The 17,952-nt window shown below is 38.9% G+C and overlaps 2 protein-coding genes across 3 annotated transcripts in view; one reads left to right on the forward strand and one right to left on the reverse strand.

The window, feature by feature from the left end:
- The first annotated feature begins 29 nt into the window (after window positions 1-29).
- lrsam1 (leucine rich repeat and sterile alpha motif containing 1) lies at window positions 30-15,485 on the forward strand. Its single transcript, XM_027165402.2, has 24 exons — window positions 30-585; window positions 690-746; window positions 1,968-2,012; window positions 2,113-2,190; window positions 2,277-2,345; window positions 2,434-2,518; window positions 2,799-2,920; window positions 3,125-3,215; window positions 3,317-3,426; window positions 4,033-4,062; window positions 4,171-4,293; window positions 5,013-5,152; window positions 5,292-5,336; window positions 5,812-5,882; window positions 6,991-7,090; window positions 7,173-7,260; window positions 7,362-7,436; window positions 8,525-8,605; window positions 8,940-9,035; window positions 9,858-9,956; window positions 10,069-10,200; window positions 10,388-10,448; window positions 10,547-10,728; window positions 12,026-15,485. The coding sequence occupies exons 1-24, from the start codon at window positions 514-516 to the stop codon at window positions 12,146-12,148; spliced, it is 2,175 nt and encodes a 724-aa protein (XP_027021203.1). The 5' UTR covers window positions 30-513; the 3' UTR covers window positions 12,149-15,485.
- Window positions 15,439-17,952, reverse strand: part of fkbp15a (FKBP prolyl isomerase family member 15a) — a 16,519-nt gene continuing 14,005 nt past the window's right edge. For both annotated transcript variants that reach the window (XM_027165397.2, XM_027165396.2), the window contains exons 24-25: window positions 17,619-17,726; window positions 15,439-16,056 (exon numbers count right to left, since the gene is read on the reverse strand). In XM_027165397.2, the coding sequence (XP_027021198.2) occupies window positions 15,784-16,056; window positions 17,619-17,726 (381 nt within the window). In that variant the 3' untranslated portion in view covers window positions 15,439-15,783. The remainder of the gene's footprint in view (window positions 16,057-17,618; window positions 17,727-17,952) is intronic.

Raw genomic sequence — 17,952 nt, forward strand, 5'->3', positions numbered from 1 at the left:
ATATAGTGCCACGAAATCTCGCGAGATCACGAGAATTTCCGTCTCAAAAACCTGCGAGATTCTAAAGTATCGCGAGATTGTGAGTAGAATTATTATGGTATCAAGTGTGATGTCAAGTAACGCTTTTTGTTCTGTTTTGTTCGCGTTTTTCCCGTAACATCTACGACGTTTCATTGACGGTCTGAAAAGATAAATAACCTTAGTGTCTGTTTATATGAGGGAGATTTTTAACCGTATAATTTCCTTTTATTTCAAGCAATAGCTAGAAAGCGGCCTGTTTACCTGTAAATAAGGTGGGTTACAGAATACAGGAGTCTAGATCTTCTCCACCTCTAATGTACAGGTTTATTACTGGATTGTTAGACACTGATTTAGACTTAACATCCTGTCAGAAGGGACCTGTCATTTTACTGCACCTTATTGAAACCCTGCAGCTCTAACAGAAACACAGATTCGTATGGAATAAGCGACTAAAAACAGAAAGGAATTGAAGTTTAAGTTTGTGGCTTCAGGATGCCTTTGTTTTACAAGAAGAAGAAGCCAAGTGAGGAGTCCAAGAAACGCCTGGAGTATCAGTTGTGTCTGGTCAGTATGTGAAGGTGTCTGGTTTCAGCTGAAATTTGGCATTGTGTTAGATTTTATATCTTATATTTGATATTTATGTAATTCTATGTCTGTTCCTGTGTCAGTCTAAAGAAGCAGGTGCAGATGATATCCTGGATATTTCAAACTGTGAGCTTTCAGAGGTGAGAAGCGATCAGAAAGCTGTCAATCTGCACTTGAATAGTCTTTATTTATCAAGACAGATATATTTATTAAGCTGTCATATCTTATCATTTATTTTGTTTTGCTGCTCAGTAAAGCTCAACAAATTTAAATATTGAGCTATTCAAATATTCTCTTCAATACTACTATGTGCCAGGAGTCCATGTTATCACTATTTGACATTTACACCAAATATAATAACATTATAGCGATAAAGTAAAACATACATTTTGTACTTTGTGTTCTTTATATATATATAGCTTTTATTGTCATTTCAACCATATATAGATGTTGCAGTACACAGTGAAATGAGACAACGTTTCTCCAGGACCATGGTGCTACATAAAACAAAGACAGAGTTAATGACTGTGCAACCTGGTGCAAACAGTACAGGACAAGACAAAAAAGACAGTGCAGGACAAAAGACTACACAAAAGACAATCAAACAGCACCAACCAGTGTAAATACTGTATGTTCAAACAATATTGTGTGTGCAGAAATACTGGAATGAACACAGTATTATAGCAGTAGTTACATGAGATATTGCAAAGTATTGTGCAAAACAGCAATCGACTGAAATGTGAGACAGCATATGCAAAGAGCAAAAACAGTATGCAAAACAGCATGTAAACAGTTTGATGGATATATATTGGAAGATTGTGTATATAGTGTAGGTCTGTGCAGTCCATACAATTGATGTGTGTGTGTCTCTTCCCCATGATAGAGGGAAGAGAGACAGTAATGTAAGCTTAGTGCTACACAAAGTATAATCAGTATAACCAAGTCAATCTACATAAGCAAACACTAGTTGTAGGTGCTTTATAAGTTTACCATGGAGTGATTTGAAGCTAACATTGATTTGAAAGCAAATGGTATAAACAGAATGGTAAAACTCTTTATCATTTTCCCTTTTCTTTTGTGGCCTTTAAAACTAGTGCATGTAAGTTATACACAGTTATACATTGGGCTCTTTCATCATGGAGTACGGTGCTGAGCTGAATTCTGCTTGGACATGAAGCACAAAAGTCTGCACACCAACCGATGACTTGGCTCAGTTTTGGTTTTTGGAGAAATGTGTAAAATGTTACAATTGAGACTATGAACTCTCCAGCTAAACTATACAGTAACACACTGCTATTGATGGATGAAGCTCCCATATTCTGAGGCTTAGTTCCAATGAACGATATCTGTATTGTTCGTAGGTTCCGTCCAGCGTCTTCTCCATCTGCAAGGTGCTCCAGAAAAAGGTAAGGTTTTAAAAAATCTATAACATTACTTAGGCTGGATTAAGAAATATATGGCATGGCATTTTGACATTTGACAATTATGACATTTCTTTTATTACAGGTGCTCATCCTCTGTGGAAATGAGCTCAAGACTCTGGTGCCCAAATCCTGTGCCACAAACTCTCTAGCGACTATAAAAGTACGAACATCAGGCAATAGACATAAAATGATTCATCGTTTTGTCTATGTTGCCAGTGTAAATAACCTACTTTGATCATTCTTAAGGTATTGGACCTGCATGACAACAAGCTCACTTCACTCCCAGAAGATATCGGACAGCTTTCATCCCTCCAAGTAACTGCCTTTTTGTTGTATGGTCTTCTACTTGGGTTTTGTGTTTTACCTTTCTTAAATTTATATTGATGGTGATGCCATTTTTTAGGTATTAAACGCAGAAAATAACCAGATCAAGGCACTTCCAGTGTCTATAGGGGATCTCCGGAATCTACAGACGCTTGACGTGAAAGGTGCGGCTTTGCGTTTAGGTCGCTTACAGATAAAACACATATAAAGATCTGTCTGTTTCTCTGAACACACACTTATATTGTGGTGTCACTAAAAATACTGTTTTTTTCTGTTTTGTATAAATAATGAAAGGAAATAAAGGATCGACTTAAAAAAAATAATAAGAATAATTCTCCAGCTGTTATTTCAGGCTTAGTATTAGACCAGTACCATCTCAGTGGTGCATCGCATAGCTTTTTGACACAATCAAAAATAACGAAGTGAGACGTTTCTTGTGTGAAGGGAACTGCCTCCGTGAGCTGCCCTCATCTGTGGGACACATGTCCAGTCTGCGCACACTGGACCTGAGTGAGAACAGCATCAGGGAACTGCCCAAAGAGTTGGCCAACATTCGAACCCTGGAGGTAAAAGTGATCCACTTCCATGTAATGTATAGTCAAGTTAATCCAAAAGACACAATTATAATTGAATTATTAATCAATGAATAAATAGCACAAAGTAATAAAAAATGTACCCTATAATAACAGTTTAAGATTAATGAAGGGGTCGTGTGTGTGTGTGTGTGTGTGTGTGTGTGTGTGTGTGTGTGTGTGTGTGTGTGTGTTTAGAGCTTGACACTTGATGTGTGGTCTATGAGCTACCCACCTGCCTCAGTCTGCACAGCAGGCACAGAAGAAATCCAGCGCTTTCTCTGCTCAGGTAAAAAGTACAATTCTGCAACAAATCAGACTCAAACCAGCTCAAAATGCAAACTGTCAATATTTTCTGTCACTATAGCTAATTCAAGGTGTGTTTTGCAGAGCTAGGGCTGGAGTACTGCCCTCCCTCACAGTACCTGTTGCCCGTGTTGGAAAACGACAGCAACAAGCCGTGCCTGGACTATGTGGATGGGGAGGATATAGCCTGGCAGGTGAGACTGTGAAACACCTATTAGATTGTACCTGTAGCATGTGACTAAAGGTCAGGGGCAGGTACATGAGATGGTAAAGGAAATCCAAAGTTTGTTCAAATTGTCACATAGGCAAAATGCATTTGTTTCAGAAAATCTTCCACTAATTGAAATTTTGATATTGTATATACAGTAGATCTGAAAAGTACAACCTTTCCAGAAGCTTTTCAGTTTTTTGCCTGCAATTCAGTCAAAAGTATATAGTTCTAGCTTTTTAAAATCTGAGAAGAAGTGAAAAGAAAGATAGTCACATTTAAAGATGTCAAAATATGCTATAGACAGAATGTTATTTATTTATTTAGCTGTTTTCCAGAATTCAGCCACTGAAACATCTAGCGTTGCTTTCCCAAACTGCTACACACGCAGTATATAAAAAAAAACAACTGTTATTCAATTCTAAAATACAATTAATGCCTTTTACCTAAATCCAACACTTCTGCACAATATGCACAAAACTTGCACAAAAAAAATGTGTTTTAAATATTAATTAAATATTAATTAATATTAAATTTGCAGGGTGTCATGTGTTTGTTGTTTTTTTTTTATTCCTTTTCTCTTATTTCACAGAACAAATTTATGGACTACGAGAAGAGAAAGGTATGATTCTATATCATTGCAGTGGAGGTGGGCATTGTATTTCTTTGCATACAGTACCTCTTTCATTATCTCTCTCTCTCTCCCTCCCTCTCTGCCTGGTTCAATCAGGAGCAGAAGCAGCTTGAGAAGCTGAACTTTGAGAAGGTTTTGGAAGAGAAACAGAGAGAGCAAACACAGCTCCTTCTTCTCAACAACTCCCGCAAAGAGGGCATGCTGCTATCTGTCAAACTGGTACGCATTTTCACTCACTTCCTTTATCCTGGTCAGGTTCGGGGCTGGAATCCCAAAGCACATGGTGTTACAGGTGCAGGCTTTTGACTTTCACACGTAAATGGGGCAGTCGTGGCCTAATGGTTAGAGAGTCTGACTCGTAACCCGAAGGTTGTGAGTTCGAGTCTCGGGCCGGCCACAACTGAGGTGCCCGTGAGCAAGGCACCGACCCCCCCCTAGCTCCGGGTGTGCCCACTGCTCCGGGTGTGTGTTCACGGTGTGTGTGTTGATTGCTGTGTGTGTGCACTTTGGATGGGTTAAATGCAGAAAACAAATTCTGAGTATGGGTCACCGTACTTAGCCGTATGTCACTTCACTAAGTTTCCTATTTATGGCTGACAAATCTTTCATCATCACTGGACGTCAGGAAAGTGTCTAGAATTAGAGCATTACTTTTTCAGCACATAAGGGAATCTGGTCAAATATTCATCTCCATTTAATACAGTAGTTTTGAAAATTCCTGTGAGTTATTCAGACCTTGTTTCCGGCAGGAGGCTTCTATTGTTCACAGTGAAGACGTGTGCGTCTGATTTAGTTTAGTTTAGTTAGTTCTTTCATCTTTCATTATAAAGTCAACACATTTGCAGGAACATAATCTGGATCCAAATTTTAGTCTGAGATATTTTTTCTTTTTGATATATGTAATTGTCTCTCATAGTTTTTGTGTTCCTGTATTTCAGGAGCAGGAGCGTGTGGAGCAGGGTGTCTGTCTCCAGCAAAAAGTTCAGGAGGCTGAGAGGCAGAAGCTGCTGGAGAAAGTGCGGCAGGCCGAAGCCAGCATCTCTACCCGTATCTCTAACCTGCTGCTGGACAACAAACGGTGCGATAAGAGTGTGTGGAGTGACGGGAAAATATGTGATATGTTTTCTGTCACCATTTGTGAAAAATGAGCAAAACCCTTTTGTTGTCTTACTCTGCTACTCTAACTCCATCTTACTCTGCTCTTCTTGTTACTACAGCCAAGCAAAAAGTGCTGAATTTCTGCAGGCATTAGAGGAAGATCGGTAAGTGCATGGAGCAGTCTATTGATCTTCCTGATGGAACATTCAATTTGGCACAGACACAGAATGTGCTAAACATATTATCTACTCCAAATGGATCTCTGCAAGATACTCTAGTTGTACAAAACACACACACACACACACACACACACACACATACACACACACACACACAGTGTGTTATACTGCTTACTGGCCATTTTTATTCATCCATCCATTTTCAATAACTGCATTATTATGGTCAGGGTTGAGGGAGATCTTCCCCAATAGCACTGGGTTGAAGACTTATCAAGCATTTTCAAAGAGAATAAATACCTCAGCTATTTTGATTGCTTATGATTTGTCTTCAAGCAGCCATATGGTTTCTTATTTAGGAGTTCTATATTTTAGGATTTTAAAGTGAATAGCCACATGGCACAGTATTTCTTAACTATTACTTATAAACCCAGTTATAAGCATATTCCCTGCTTGTCTGTAGTATCCATATGGAGCATCTTACTGCCATCACGCAAGAAGAAGCCAGTTCTCTGAGAAAGAGAGACATTGCAGGTAAGATACAGTCTAAAAAAATTTTTTTTTAAATCACAACATAAAATGACTCAGAAATCAATCAAGTGTTTAATTCAACAGTAGGTGTTGGCTACAGCAATTCACTTTGGCATGCTTTTTGGATGAAAAATATCTTTTCAAAACAAATGCTGCTTAAAACCTACCCTCATATACCATGGGTTTGAATAACACAGGCAAGAATTTGGCCATTGTTGCTAAATTGTTCTTGTTTATACTGGAAGCCAATTGTCAGCTCTGTCAGGAAATGGACCATATAACATGAACTCAAAACTAATTGAATAAGATTATTCAATTATATATATATTAGAAGAGTGCCTTATGTTGTGTTATCCAGCATTAGATAACTGGGGCATCACAGTCATCTTCTAAGTTATATAATTTAATTACACTTTTTATAACTTTACACAAAATTTAATTTATAGCTTTGGTTAATGTTTTATTCTTCTGCAGAGGATGTACAACAAGCAAACTCCTTGTGTGTCAACACACCTGGCCAATAAACCTGACTCTGGTTCTGATTCTGATTAAGTTGCAAAGATATACATATAGGTTTATGCAGTAGGAGTGGGGACACCAATTCCAGACCACTGGCTAGCTCTATTCAAACTGCTGCTTGTGCAAAGCTCAACACACTCAGAGGAGAACCTTAAATGACCTCTTCTATACCTAAGCTTGCACATCTCCAGTACTGGCTAATGTCACTCTGATTGACAGGGGAGAGAAACACTGTCCCTTCCACCAGACAGCATGGCCAATTTTGCTTTCTTATGCCTTTTTCAGCCATTGTATAACGTAGCTGAACTGCAGCTTGTGTACCACAAATCCAAGAAAATTAGCATTACTTTTTTTTTGTTCTGTTCTAGGCTGCACCAAAAATATACAACGATTATGCTCTGCTTATGCGTTCAGTGTAAAACAGGCCTTAGACTTCCAGTCACAAATTGGCTGTGGCATTGTTGGGATGGAAAGTCATAATATTCTTAAGTTAGGGTGAATGAATTTCTATTGCACCTAGATTTTGGTTCTTTTTGTTCTACATGCTGGTGAAAATATTGTGACAGCTAACAGTTTTTCTCACTGTGTATAGTTGCAATGCAGACCATGTTATCAGAGAGCTATTCCTTGGGGTTACTGCAGGAGGCCAGTGAGACCAGGAGACAGAATATGGTGTCTGAAGCCTGCAAAAGGTACAACAAATGTTTTAGTCAGAGTTCTACACTTTACATTTCTATTGCTTAGGCATTCAAGTCTTAATTTGTTTCTCTTTAGTATGGAGACCTTGGACAGGAAGTTTGAGCAGGTTCTGGCCTTACAGCAGCTTGATAAAAGCAAAGCCATCAGCCAGATCCTTCAGGAGGTAAAATGTTTTTCATTTCTTACTCAGAGTGGATATGTTGCACCAGGACCAGAATTCCCTTTGGGAAAATACTTTGAATGTGATTTTGGTTTGTCTTGCAGGAGGAGATGCAGAAGACAGCCTTTGAGGCCTTGCAGCTCCAAAGGGACAGTGTACATGGCTACATTCGCAACCAGGTAGATATCATAGTTTATGTTTAGATTTACTACTATATCTATTCATTTGGCATGTTAATATACAGTCTAGTAGAGTGTTGAGCTATAATGGTTTAGAGTCTTACTCAAGGACCCGGTATTGGGCCTTGTTTCATTATCAATAATTGAATTGAAATATCAGAAATTGCATTGCTGTGGTAGCTCAAGTGGTTAAGGCCCTGTGTTGTTGATCGGATGATCGGACTGGCAATGTTGGGCCCCTGAGGCCACTTCAGGGTGCTGCAACTTCCAAAGTTGTGAAATGCGAAGAAAGAATTTCACTATGCTGTGTGGCAAAAATAATGACAGTTACACACTTAGTTTAGCCACGGGTGCGACAAAATGCAAACCAGAAATTTGTTATTTTATAGGTTTTGGGCATATTTGGACATATCAATACAGTGGAAAGCAGCATTAGAGAGTCTTTACTTATCAACTGTTCATCTGCAGCTGACCATTTTCTTAATTTATTTTTTTTTTGTTTACTACATTGTTCAGCTTTTGCTCTCAACCCTTTCTGTTGACATACTACCAGCAGTGTCATCTGATGTAGTGTTCAGAGTACCCCTGCAATCAGAAATGTGATATATTTTTTTAGCATTGATTAATTCTTCTTGTGTGGCTTATTTTGTATACTTGAATATGTCAAAGAAGCACTGGAGTAATTTTTAAAATAAGAAAACCTTTTGAGTAAATCTGTTGATACATGATTCAGGGAGCAACAACAACAAAAAAAAAATGAGCACATTGGCTTAAAGCTTTCGAGGTTTTAGGAGGAAATTAAAAGATGTATCATTTGTAAACATTTTGGTTATATTTATTTAGTCCATAATACTATTCATTGTTGTTGTTTATTTTTTTACGTGTTTGGTTGTTGTATAAAATGCTGATAATTTCATGTAAATACCAAAGAATGATGACCGAGTTACAGCCCTCGGTCATTTCAGGGGCATTAAAACATGCTGAATATTTTTTGAGTATATTATAAAAGCTAATGGTTCAGGGGCACTTTGAGGCTTCTTATTGGTTCTACCTTTTGGCACCATCTCATCATGTCTTCGTGTCTCTAGATAAGACTAATTGAGGCAGAGTTAATGCAGCTGACAAAGCTGGAGGTTAAAAGGAGGAATCTGGATGCCGAAACTTTGCAGGTATGTTGGAAAAGCGGAAGCTGATGTGGCCAATTTGGAGTGTACCATTTCTGTGTATAGAATAGCAGAATTGTTGTTGGTTAGTGGACACCTGATATAACTAACCTTCTGTTGTATCCATAAAAATACTGGATTCAGAAGATTTGCTTCATCCTTAATTTCTTTTTGTATTAATTTTTAAATCATTCATTCATCCGTTCCTGCATCGTTCTGCTTCTTTCTCTTTGTTAGTCCAATATGCTCAGCACCATGACTGTCCAACAGCCATATATGCAATCTTAATGACTTTGTATCTTTTATACGGTCGCATATGTGTGGTTTTCGGTTTTGTCAGGAGGCATTAGCAGAGCAGAGGACTGCTCTGTCAGATATGCTCCAGCAGCTGCTGAAACAGAAGGATCAGAGGGAGGTGGAACTCAAACAGGTTTTGGTAAGGCTGCTGTGCAACTGAGGAAAGTACTCAGCAACTTAAAAGAAGTGTGTGATTGATTGATTTTTGGAATAAGAAACTTTTTTGACAACATGTATAAACAAACTTTTACTGACCACTTTATTAGGGACATCTTAGCACATTAGCACATCTTTTTGGTCACAAATATGTGAAAGATCAGTGCATACTGTCATACAAATATAATCAAGAGCTTCAGATAATGAATCACAGTGACTTTAACCATGCCATTTGTGGTAGAAGGCACATGGTTGAAATTTGGCTCCTTGTCCTCAGCTGACTCTTGGCCACGCCCCCTTTTGCACAGCTTCGTTGGTGTCAGGTCGGCTGGCTTGAGCATTTTAGAAACCGTTGATCTCCTGGGATGTTCACTTGCAAAAGTCTTTAGAGTTTCTAAACAAAATAACATTGAATGAGTATCAGATCCTTCAGTCTTGTTGAAGAGAGAGGTCAGTAACTCAGACAACCACTATTTACAGCTGTGGTGTCCAGAAAAACTCTCCATGTTATCTTTGTGGTAGTATGAGCATCTTACATTGTTTCTAGTTCTGTAAAATAACTTTGACTGTTTTTACGCTGCTGATAACATTTGTTGTTTAATTATGCCAGTGCGTATGTTGGCCTTTCTTTTTTCTAGGACGCTGTCTGCACTAATTTACTACATTTGACTTTGTTTCATAATATGTAAATTAGTAAAAACAATGTCATTCATTAGCATTGGCCCAAATCTTCAGACCTGGTGCTTGTGTTTTTACATGAAGCTACACTGCAGGTAAATACAGTAAAGTTATCTATGTTATTTAGATGGAGATGGAGCTGAAGAGTGATTCCACTCAGCAAAACTACTGGATGATCCAATATCAAAGATTGCTGGATGCCAAGCCACTGTCTTTGCGCATGCAGGTTAGTTTATTGTAGACCCATGTTTCCTCTTAAACCTGTAACTCTGATGAATCCATCACATTAAGATGTTAAAATCTAGTTGTATTTACTGATTTGTTTCATTCTCTTACAGGAAGCCGGTGTGGATAAGGACCTGGTGAACTTGTTGTGTAAGCTCTCTGCTCAGCATTACCTGCCAATCATGGCTCATCATCGAATCACTGCAGAGGCACTGCGTCACATGACCACCAAAGACCTCAGCAAGGTCCGCCTTTTTTAGTCTTATTGACATTAGTCTTTAGAAGTGTTTTTCAGAAAAGACACAATTTTAGAAGTGTTTATCACTGGTTTTTCATAAAGAATTTCTTACTATTACTATTTCTTACTATTTCTTATAGCAAAGATAATGTCATGTGAGTCACCTTAAGATCTAATGCTGCCTGTTATTTCAGTTGGGGATCAGTGAAGTGGGAGTACAGAAATCTCTCCTGCACTGGGCCAGAGAACAACAGAGTAAGGCGACATGTACATTTTCTTTTTTTTCAAGAATCTTTTGCTAACAGTTAATTACCATAGAACTGACTCTAAATTTAAAATGTCTCCCAACACAGATTCTCCAAAGAATTCTCCTAGGAAGTTCCAGGAGGTACAAGAACCTGGTCCGTCCGTACCCACAACACCCCTGCAACAGCAGCTGACTCCACCTCTGACCCCCAGTACTCCACTGACCCCTACTGCCCCCAGCCCACTGGACACACCCAGCACCGAGTGTGTGGTGTGCATGGAGGATAGGGTAAGGACTCTGTATTTCTTATTTTAGTCCAGGAGTGGGGAACTGCATAAGAGAGTGACCAGTATTTTTAAGTCATCTGATACATGAATGTATCTCTGCTGAACTTAACTGTAGAAATTAAATTGAAATATTTAGCATAAAATGGCATTGCAAATATGAACATCCTGTATGTTTGCTAAGCTAACAAGTTTGTTACAGTAAGGTAGGAATGTATCTAATTGAATTGAGAGATGTTTGTGACCTGGGAACTTTAGACATTTGTAAAAATGGACAGTTTTTTATGAGTTAACAAATTATAAAGATACTGTGTGTTAAACCTTTTGAGCAGCTATATACATAGTGGTTATGCTTTACCTTAAGAGATTTTTACCAGTCTAAATGAACTCAGTCCCATTGAAGTTTCCATGTAAACTGTTTATATGAAACATAAACTGAGCACTCTGTAGCCAACCTTTGTTTATATGTATGGCATATGTAGTGTTGTTAAGTCCAAAGTGCATACAGAAAGCAGAATCTAGAGGCCACAGTAAAGTCAGGGTTTAGTGTCTGCAGTTAGTGTCAGGGTTCAGTGTCTGCAGTTAGTGTCAGGGTTCAGTGTCTGCAGTTAGTGTCAGGGTTCAGTGTCTGCACTTAGTGTCTGCACTTAGTGTCTGCAGTTAGTGTCAGGGTTCAGTGTCTGCACTTAGTGTCAGGGTTCAGTGTCTGCAGTTAGTGTCAGGGTTCAGTGTCTGCACTTAGTGTCTGCACTTAGTGTCAGGGTTCACTGTCTGCACTTAGTGTCTGCACTTAGTGTCAGGGTTCAGTGTCTGCACTTAGTGTCTGCACTTAGTGTCAGGGTTCAGTGTCTGCACTTAGTGTCTGCAGTTAGTGTCAGGGTTCAGTGTCTGCACTTAGTGTCTGCACTTAGTGTCAGGGTTCACTGTCTGCACTTAGTGTCTGCACTTAGTGTCAGGGTTCAGTGTCTGCACTTAGTGTCTGCACTTAGTGTCAGGGTTCAGTGTCTGCACTTAGTGTCTGCACTTAGTGTCAGGGTTCAGTGTCTGCACTTAGTGTCTGCAGTTAGTGTCAGGGTTCAGTGTCTGCACTTAGTGTCAGGGTTCAGTGTCTGCAGGATTTAGTGTTCACAGCAGTGCAAGAGTTTACTGTTTGCAGGGATTAGTAGAATTATTTTTTTTAAAGAATCACCTGAACTGGATAGAAATGGCGTATATACAAAAGCTTTGTAGTCTTATTGAGCTATGAAATATACACAATTTCAAATCTCACATTTGCACATTGTTCTTGTGTCTTTTCTTAGTCCCTGGTGGTCTTCTTACCATGTGGTCATATATGCTGCTGCCAGGTCTGCAGTGACGCTCTTCTGTCTTGCCCGTTGTGCCGCAGTAACATCTCTCAGCGCATCCGCCTTTACCACGGCTGAACTCGTCCAGGACCTGGTCTGACCACTCATGCACTTTCATGCTAACAAAATTCCTCCAACTCCGATTTCATGTCAGAAAGGAGGCTTTATAATAAGTCATTTAACACGCATTTCATTTAGTGAGAAAGGAGGATTCAAAGATGTTAACCTCAGCAGATAATCAGCAGCTCTGGTTGTAATGTTATATATTTGCACTATTTTAATCCTGGTGCCTTTTTGTGTCTGATGTGTGCTAATCCTGACTGTTACCACATAAAATTCATCCGCATGAACTTAAACTTCTTCAATTACTAATCATCCTCTCTACTGGTCATGCTTGTGACTTAAAGCCCCTGTCATCTTATTATAATAATTAGCTTTTAACCGTTCGCTTTAGCTTTACTGAGTTGTGTATGCTTGTATTTGGTAGAGGTGTAATATCAGTTCTACTAACAGACCAATTAGAATTAATCATCCGCTTACTCCAGCTCCACACTTACCACATAAAGTGTCATCTTTCCTGATCCATTGCCTCTTTGTACTTGAGTGTAGTGTCATTATTTCCCAATTTGCCATTTTTTACAATACTATTTTAGTTTTATGTGTGGTAATGGTGAGTAATTCTACCTCTTCTGTTTCAATGGTGAAATGAGAATTAGAAGAGTATATCTCAAATTCACAACCACCTAATGCTGTAAGAACGTCGGCAGTGTCCTAATGCCCAGTACTTACACTGGGTCATAAAATAGTCTTTTTGGTTGTATGGTTCAGTCTCACAAATGTATAAATGGAAATGTGAAAAGTTCCTCTTGGTCATCTTGAGTCACAACCCTAATAAGTTAATCAACTATTCAAAATCTGATAGTAGGCAGTTATACATTAAATATTATTTTGGATAACCGCTGTATGACAAACATCCCCAGGTCAAAGTGGATCTGAGCCCCAGGACAGACTTATACGATATTATATTGATATATATATATGTGATATTAATGTGAAGGAGAAAGAAATAAGGTATAAGAGCTTGTTTCAGTTTGTGATGTGCTGATTTTTGCATCACGGTCAGTCCTATGCTCTGTTTATCAATGTACTTAGGCATATACACGGACCAGCCACTTAATTGAAAACCCCTTTAATGTAAAGTATAAAATGTAAGTGCGTAAAAACACAGAGAAAGTCCAGAGCTTCACGTAATCCACACATCAAACATCAGGATGTGATCTCGGTGTCTGATGGACTGTTTGGAGTATTTTTGAAGCTGCTCATATTCTGGGATTTTCAGGAACTGCAGTGTCTAGAGTTTACACAGAATGGTACACGTCCAGTGAGTGGCAGTTTTGTGGGTCGATATGTTTTGATAGTTGAGAGAGGTAGAGGAGAATGGTGAAGTTGACACCAGCTGGAAGTAGGCCCACTCATAAAACCGGATGTGTCTTCAATTGGACACAGATACTGAAAACTGAACCAAAGATTGTAAAAAAAAAATCTCACCATACATTTTTAAACATTTAATTCAGCCCAGTTTTCTATCATCTTGGCTGAGAAAAATGGGACCAAATGGTGTCTCCAGCTGTTGTAGCCCTTTTGCCTGATGGCTTAGTGTGCTTTGTGGAATGCTTTTCTGCTCAACAGAGTTGTAGACACACATTGTAGAGTCACTTTTTGAGTTACTTTAGACTTCTCTCAGACAAGGGCCACAACTGTCCATATTAAAGTGGCTTGTGAGTGTGTATTTCCGGACTCTACCCTTATTGAACATATGGCATGGTGATGCCAGGGGCTTTAAGACCAAAGGGAAAATATCTATTTGTGTACTTGCATTGCATGAATTCCTTTACCATCATATCTCAATGTTAAAAAAAATCATGTACTCGACCTAATTAAACACTGCCTTGCTCTTATTAGGTATATAAATATTTACACTTTCAATGTTTTGAAGGGTTAATGTTTCAGATATTGTGGCATATCTTGGCCAACAGCAGACTTTAGTTCATAGTTTGTAGTTTTACATGGCCAACCTCCCTCCTGGCCCCTCCGGGACGTTTTTATCTGCTGTGGTTATTTGCATTTTTTCACGAAACCGTTAATTGTAATATTCTGCAATGGTAGTGTTTGGATAGAATTTTGTTTTTTTCCAAAGACTTTCTTCATTTTGCTGTTGACTGACATTTGGTTAAGGGGTGAATTCATGTAATACATTTTCATATATAGCTCTACTCCTGAGTTTCTGCCTACATTTTCACTAAAGTGCTCTTATAACCAAGCATGATTTAAAATGTCTCTCATCTAGAAATGTGATTTAGCATGTCATAACATAACTATAGAAATAATATAGACAGTGGAATAGTATTACTGTGCAAAAGTCTAGGTCTAAATTCTAAATTTACGTTTAAGGCAATTGAAATGGACAGTGTTTGTACAAATACGTTAGTGTTTGAATAGATGTAACTTAGCATAATACAATAAATTTAACAAGAACTGTGGCGTGCTTCTGGTGGAACTTTCGCCACTGGGTGTTGAGCCAGGTTTTAGATGCTGTGCAGGTCTCAGTGAACCAGGAAAAGCAGCTGTCATAGACATAAAATCAAGAATATACCACTCTACCAAAAGGTCACAAATATCTATAAACACATCCATTTACTGAATGTTGTAATGAATACATTGTTCATTTCTATCTTTGCAAAGGCATACAGTAGAGACGATGCATTACTCAGGAGGCCCAAGACTTTTGCACAGTACTGCATAAGCATGTCTTACAATCATTTTTAATAGAAATATCTGCTTCCAACACTCATTTGTGATGCTTCACCACTTAGTGACACGGTCTTCATACATGTTTCCCTGGATATGGTTTGAAGCATTATTGTAAACGTTCCATATTCCATAATAAAAATCTTATCTAATGCAAACACATTCTGCTAATCAGAGCTGGATGAGATTGAGACCTGTGTAGCAAAAGCAAAAATCAGCAGCAATTATATACAGTGCTCCATCTCATTAAACGTGACTAATGTTATTTGTGAAGTGCTTGCATAACACACAGGCTGTGGAAGTCCTGTAGCACCTACTGTGCATATTCTTGCCTTTAATGTGAAACACTCAATTTGAATTGTTCTCTCAACAAACACTGTAAAATATAAGATTTAAGTATGTTTGAAATTCTGATAGAACACATGCAGTTTTGTTAGTTTTGTGAATTTGCATTACACTGTAGCAGGAAACAGCCAGTATATTAGCACTGTCATGAATACTCCTTAAAAAAACTCTTTCCTACAGTATATATGTATGCAGTGTCCATTTGTGTCTAAAAATGTTATTAAAATCTTTTATTGAACAGAATAAATACAGCTGTAAATTACATGTTACAATCTTGCCTAGTATTGTTATGTAGCAGCTGCTGTTTCATCATATAAAGAAAAATGAGATCAATATAGAGACATTAAATCTGTTCATATAGTACTTAAATTTCTGCAATTATTCCAGTATATGAAGTCCTTCTGCTAGTTTTAGGGCTGTTGCATGTTCAGTGATTCTCCTGCTTGTACACACCACTGACCTGGTTGAAGTGTGTCCATTTCTACACCACCTTTGTTTGCCCCTTTAGAACGGTCACTGAGTGAAGGTTCAGTTACCGTTTTATCTCCTTTTCAAACCTTTCACTCTGAGTTCAATGGCCTCTGCTTCTCGATATCTGAAGCTAATGATGCATCGCCGCTCACTTCAGAAGTTTCTAGACTGTTAACTTCATATGCTGTTGTGTAGGTGTGATCCAGGCTCTGGGGGCTTTCCAATTCTTCATGTTTTATTCCATGTTCTTTCATTCTTTCACTTTCTCGTTCTTCTGCAGAGATGTACTCCTCCTCCTCCTCCTCCTCCTCTTCTTCTTCTTCCTCAGGCTTGTGCTTCTTAAGGAATTGCATAGTTACACACTAACCAAAAAAAAGGAAAAATTCCGTCACTGACAATATAACATGTATTATTCATACATTTATCTTCAGTAAGTAATTTTTCCTGGTCACAACAGACCTGCGGGTGAATAGGTATGAAAAGGTGAGATTACACCCTCTATTGGATGACAGACATACTCACTCACACTGAGGAACCTGAGCTGAGGATCAAACCACCCTGGAGTTATGAGATGGCAACACTACTCCAATATGGAGATGAATTATTTAGGGGTAATCAGCTCATCACTATGCAGGAATTGATCAGTGCATGCAGAGTAGTATAGCAACCAGTATAGCAACCAGTCTCTGCACTAGTATACCCCCAGCATATTAATAACTAAGCTGAATACAAGCCATTTATTAGGGCCTGAGCACCGACTGTTGCGAAGCCCTATTGTTTTTGCTCTTTTTTTTCTTCTTTTGGGGGGGGGGGGGGGGGGGTCCCTTAACATGCTCGAAAACTCTTGAAATTTGGCACACACGTCAGAGTCGGGTGACGCTAGGCTTGGGCAAAAGCTGGAATACGGGCGTGGCAGGGGGCTCTGTAGCACCCCCTGTAATGCAAAAACAAACATTTGGGCACAGATCGGGCAATGTACATACGTACAAGTTCGAGAGTTGGTACGCATATAGATCTCATCGAAACGAACAACTTTCACGCTCTAAACTATGAGCTCCGCCCAACAGGAAGTCTGGCGTTTTGGATTATTTCATAATTGCATGCGATGAACTTTTAAATAGTCCTCCTAGGGAATTCATGCGATTGACAAACGTGGTGAACATGGAGACATTGCATTTGCTAAATTCCGAAGGGATTTTTGATATCTCGAACGGTGCTGCCATGGCAAGGCGACCAAGTTATGGCGAATTCAGAGAAACAGATAATGTCTAATATCTAAAGCAAAAAATGTCTTATTGGGATGACACGCGGTGTGTATGTTCGGCCAAGGATTCTGATCGCATCGATGTGCTTATTGTGAATCTCGGATATAGCACCACCAACAGGCGCCAGGAAGTGTGTCAGTCACAACAGTTGTATGTGGTGACCTTTTAAATACTCCTCCTAGAGGATTCATGCGATTGAATCTAATGTGAAATTGCGAAGGGATTTTTGATCTCAAACACTGTTGCCATGGCATAGTGTCAAAGTTTACTTTTATTTCAGGAATATTTAAGGCTTTTGGCATGCTTAGATTAACTTGAAATTTGACACGTACATCACATTCGTTGGCCGTTAAGTGTGGATAAAAAGGCCAGACAAAGGTGTGTCTCTTAAGTGGCTCACTAGCGCCCCCATTTGTCTAAAATGTGGGGTTTAATTTACCTACAGTCCCCAAATGGGTCAGTAACAACATAAAATAGTCCACTGATATTTACCCACTTGATGCACTTGCCCACCTTGCATTGTTTTCTGGGAGGCACCGAATAGCGATAAAAAAAAAAAATAAAAAAAAAAATAAAAAAAAAAGAGGGCCCACCATCGCATATATTATCCCAATTATCTCCCTTCCTTCTCATTTATTTTCATGGCCAAAAGATTCTACCTTGATGGTACTGAGGACTATCTTCAGGATAGATTCTCCAGGCTGAGACTCCTGCAGATCAAACTGTGCTCTCAGAGAGTGGAACAGCTCATTCATCACCCATTTCACCTGGAGCAAGACATCGTGAATATGCATGCCTTTGTGAACTGAAGAAGTTACACAGATTCATATATAAATAACATAAGCTTCATTAGGACACTGAAAAGCGCTTCAGTGGATATTTTATGGCAAATACAGCTATTAAGCAAGGGATTGCTCAGAGTCATTTTGGTGGCTTTTTGCTACACATTAACTTGCCATGGGTCAGTCTGGTGTGGCAGATGCACCTTGTGTA

This window comes from Tachysurus fulvidraco, chromosome 26, assembly GCF_022655615.1.
Source record: "Tachysurus fulvidraco isolate hzauxx_2018 chromosome 26, HZAU_PFXX_2.0, whole genome shotgun sequence".
NCBI classification, from domain to species: domain Eukaryota; kingdom Metazoa; phylum Chordata; class Actinopteri; order Siluriformes; family Bagridae; genus Tachysurus; species Tachysurus fulvidraco.

What these genes read in the sequence shown, in the direction of transcription:
- lrsam1 (XM_027165402.2), top strand. Translation starts at nt 514, where the DNA reads ATGCCTTTGTTTTACAAGAAGAAGAAGCCAAGTGAGGAGTCCAAGAAA. An exon ending in GAGAAAGAGAGACATTGCAG is followed by an intron (nt 5,883 to 6,990) that starts GTAAGATACAGT and finishes CACTGTGTATAG; the next exon opens with TTGCAATGCAGACCATGTTA. An exon ending in CACTGTCTTTGCGCATGCAG is followed by an intron (nt 9,957 to 10,068) that starts GTTAGTTTATTG and finishes ATTCTCTTACAG; the next exon opens with GAAGCCGGTGTGGATAAGGA.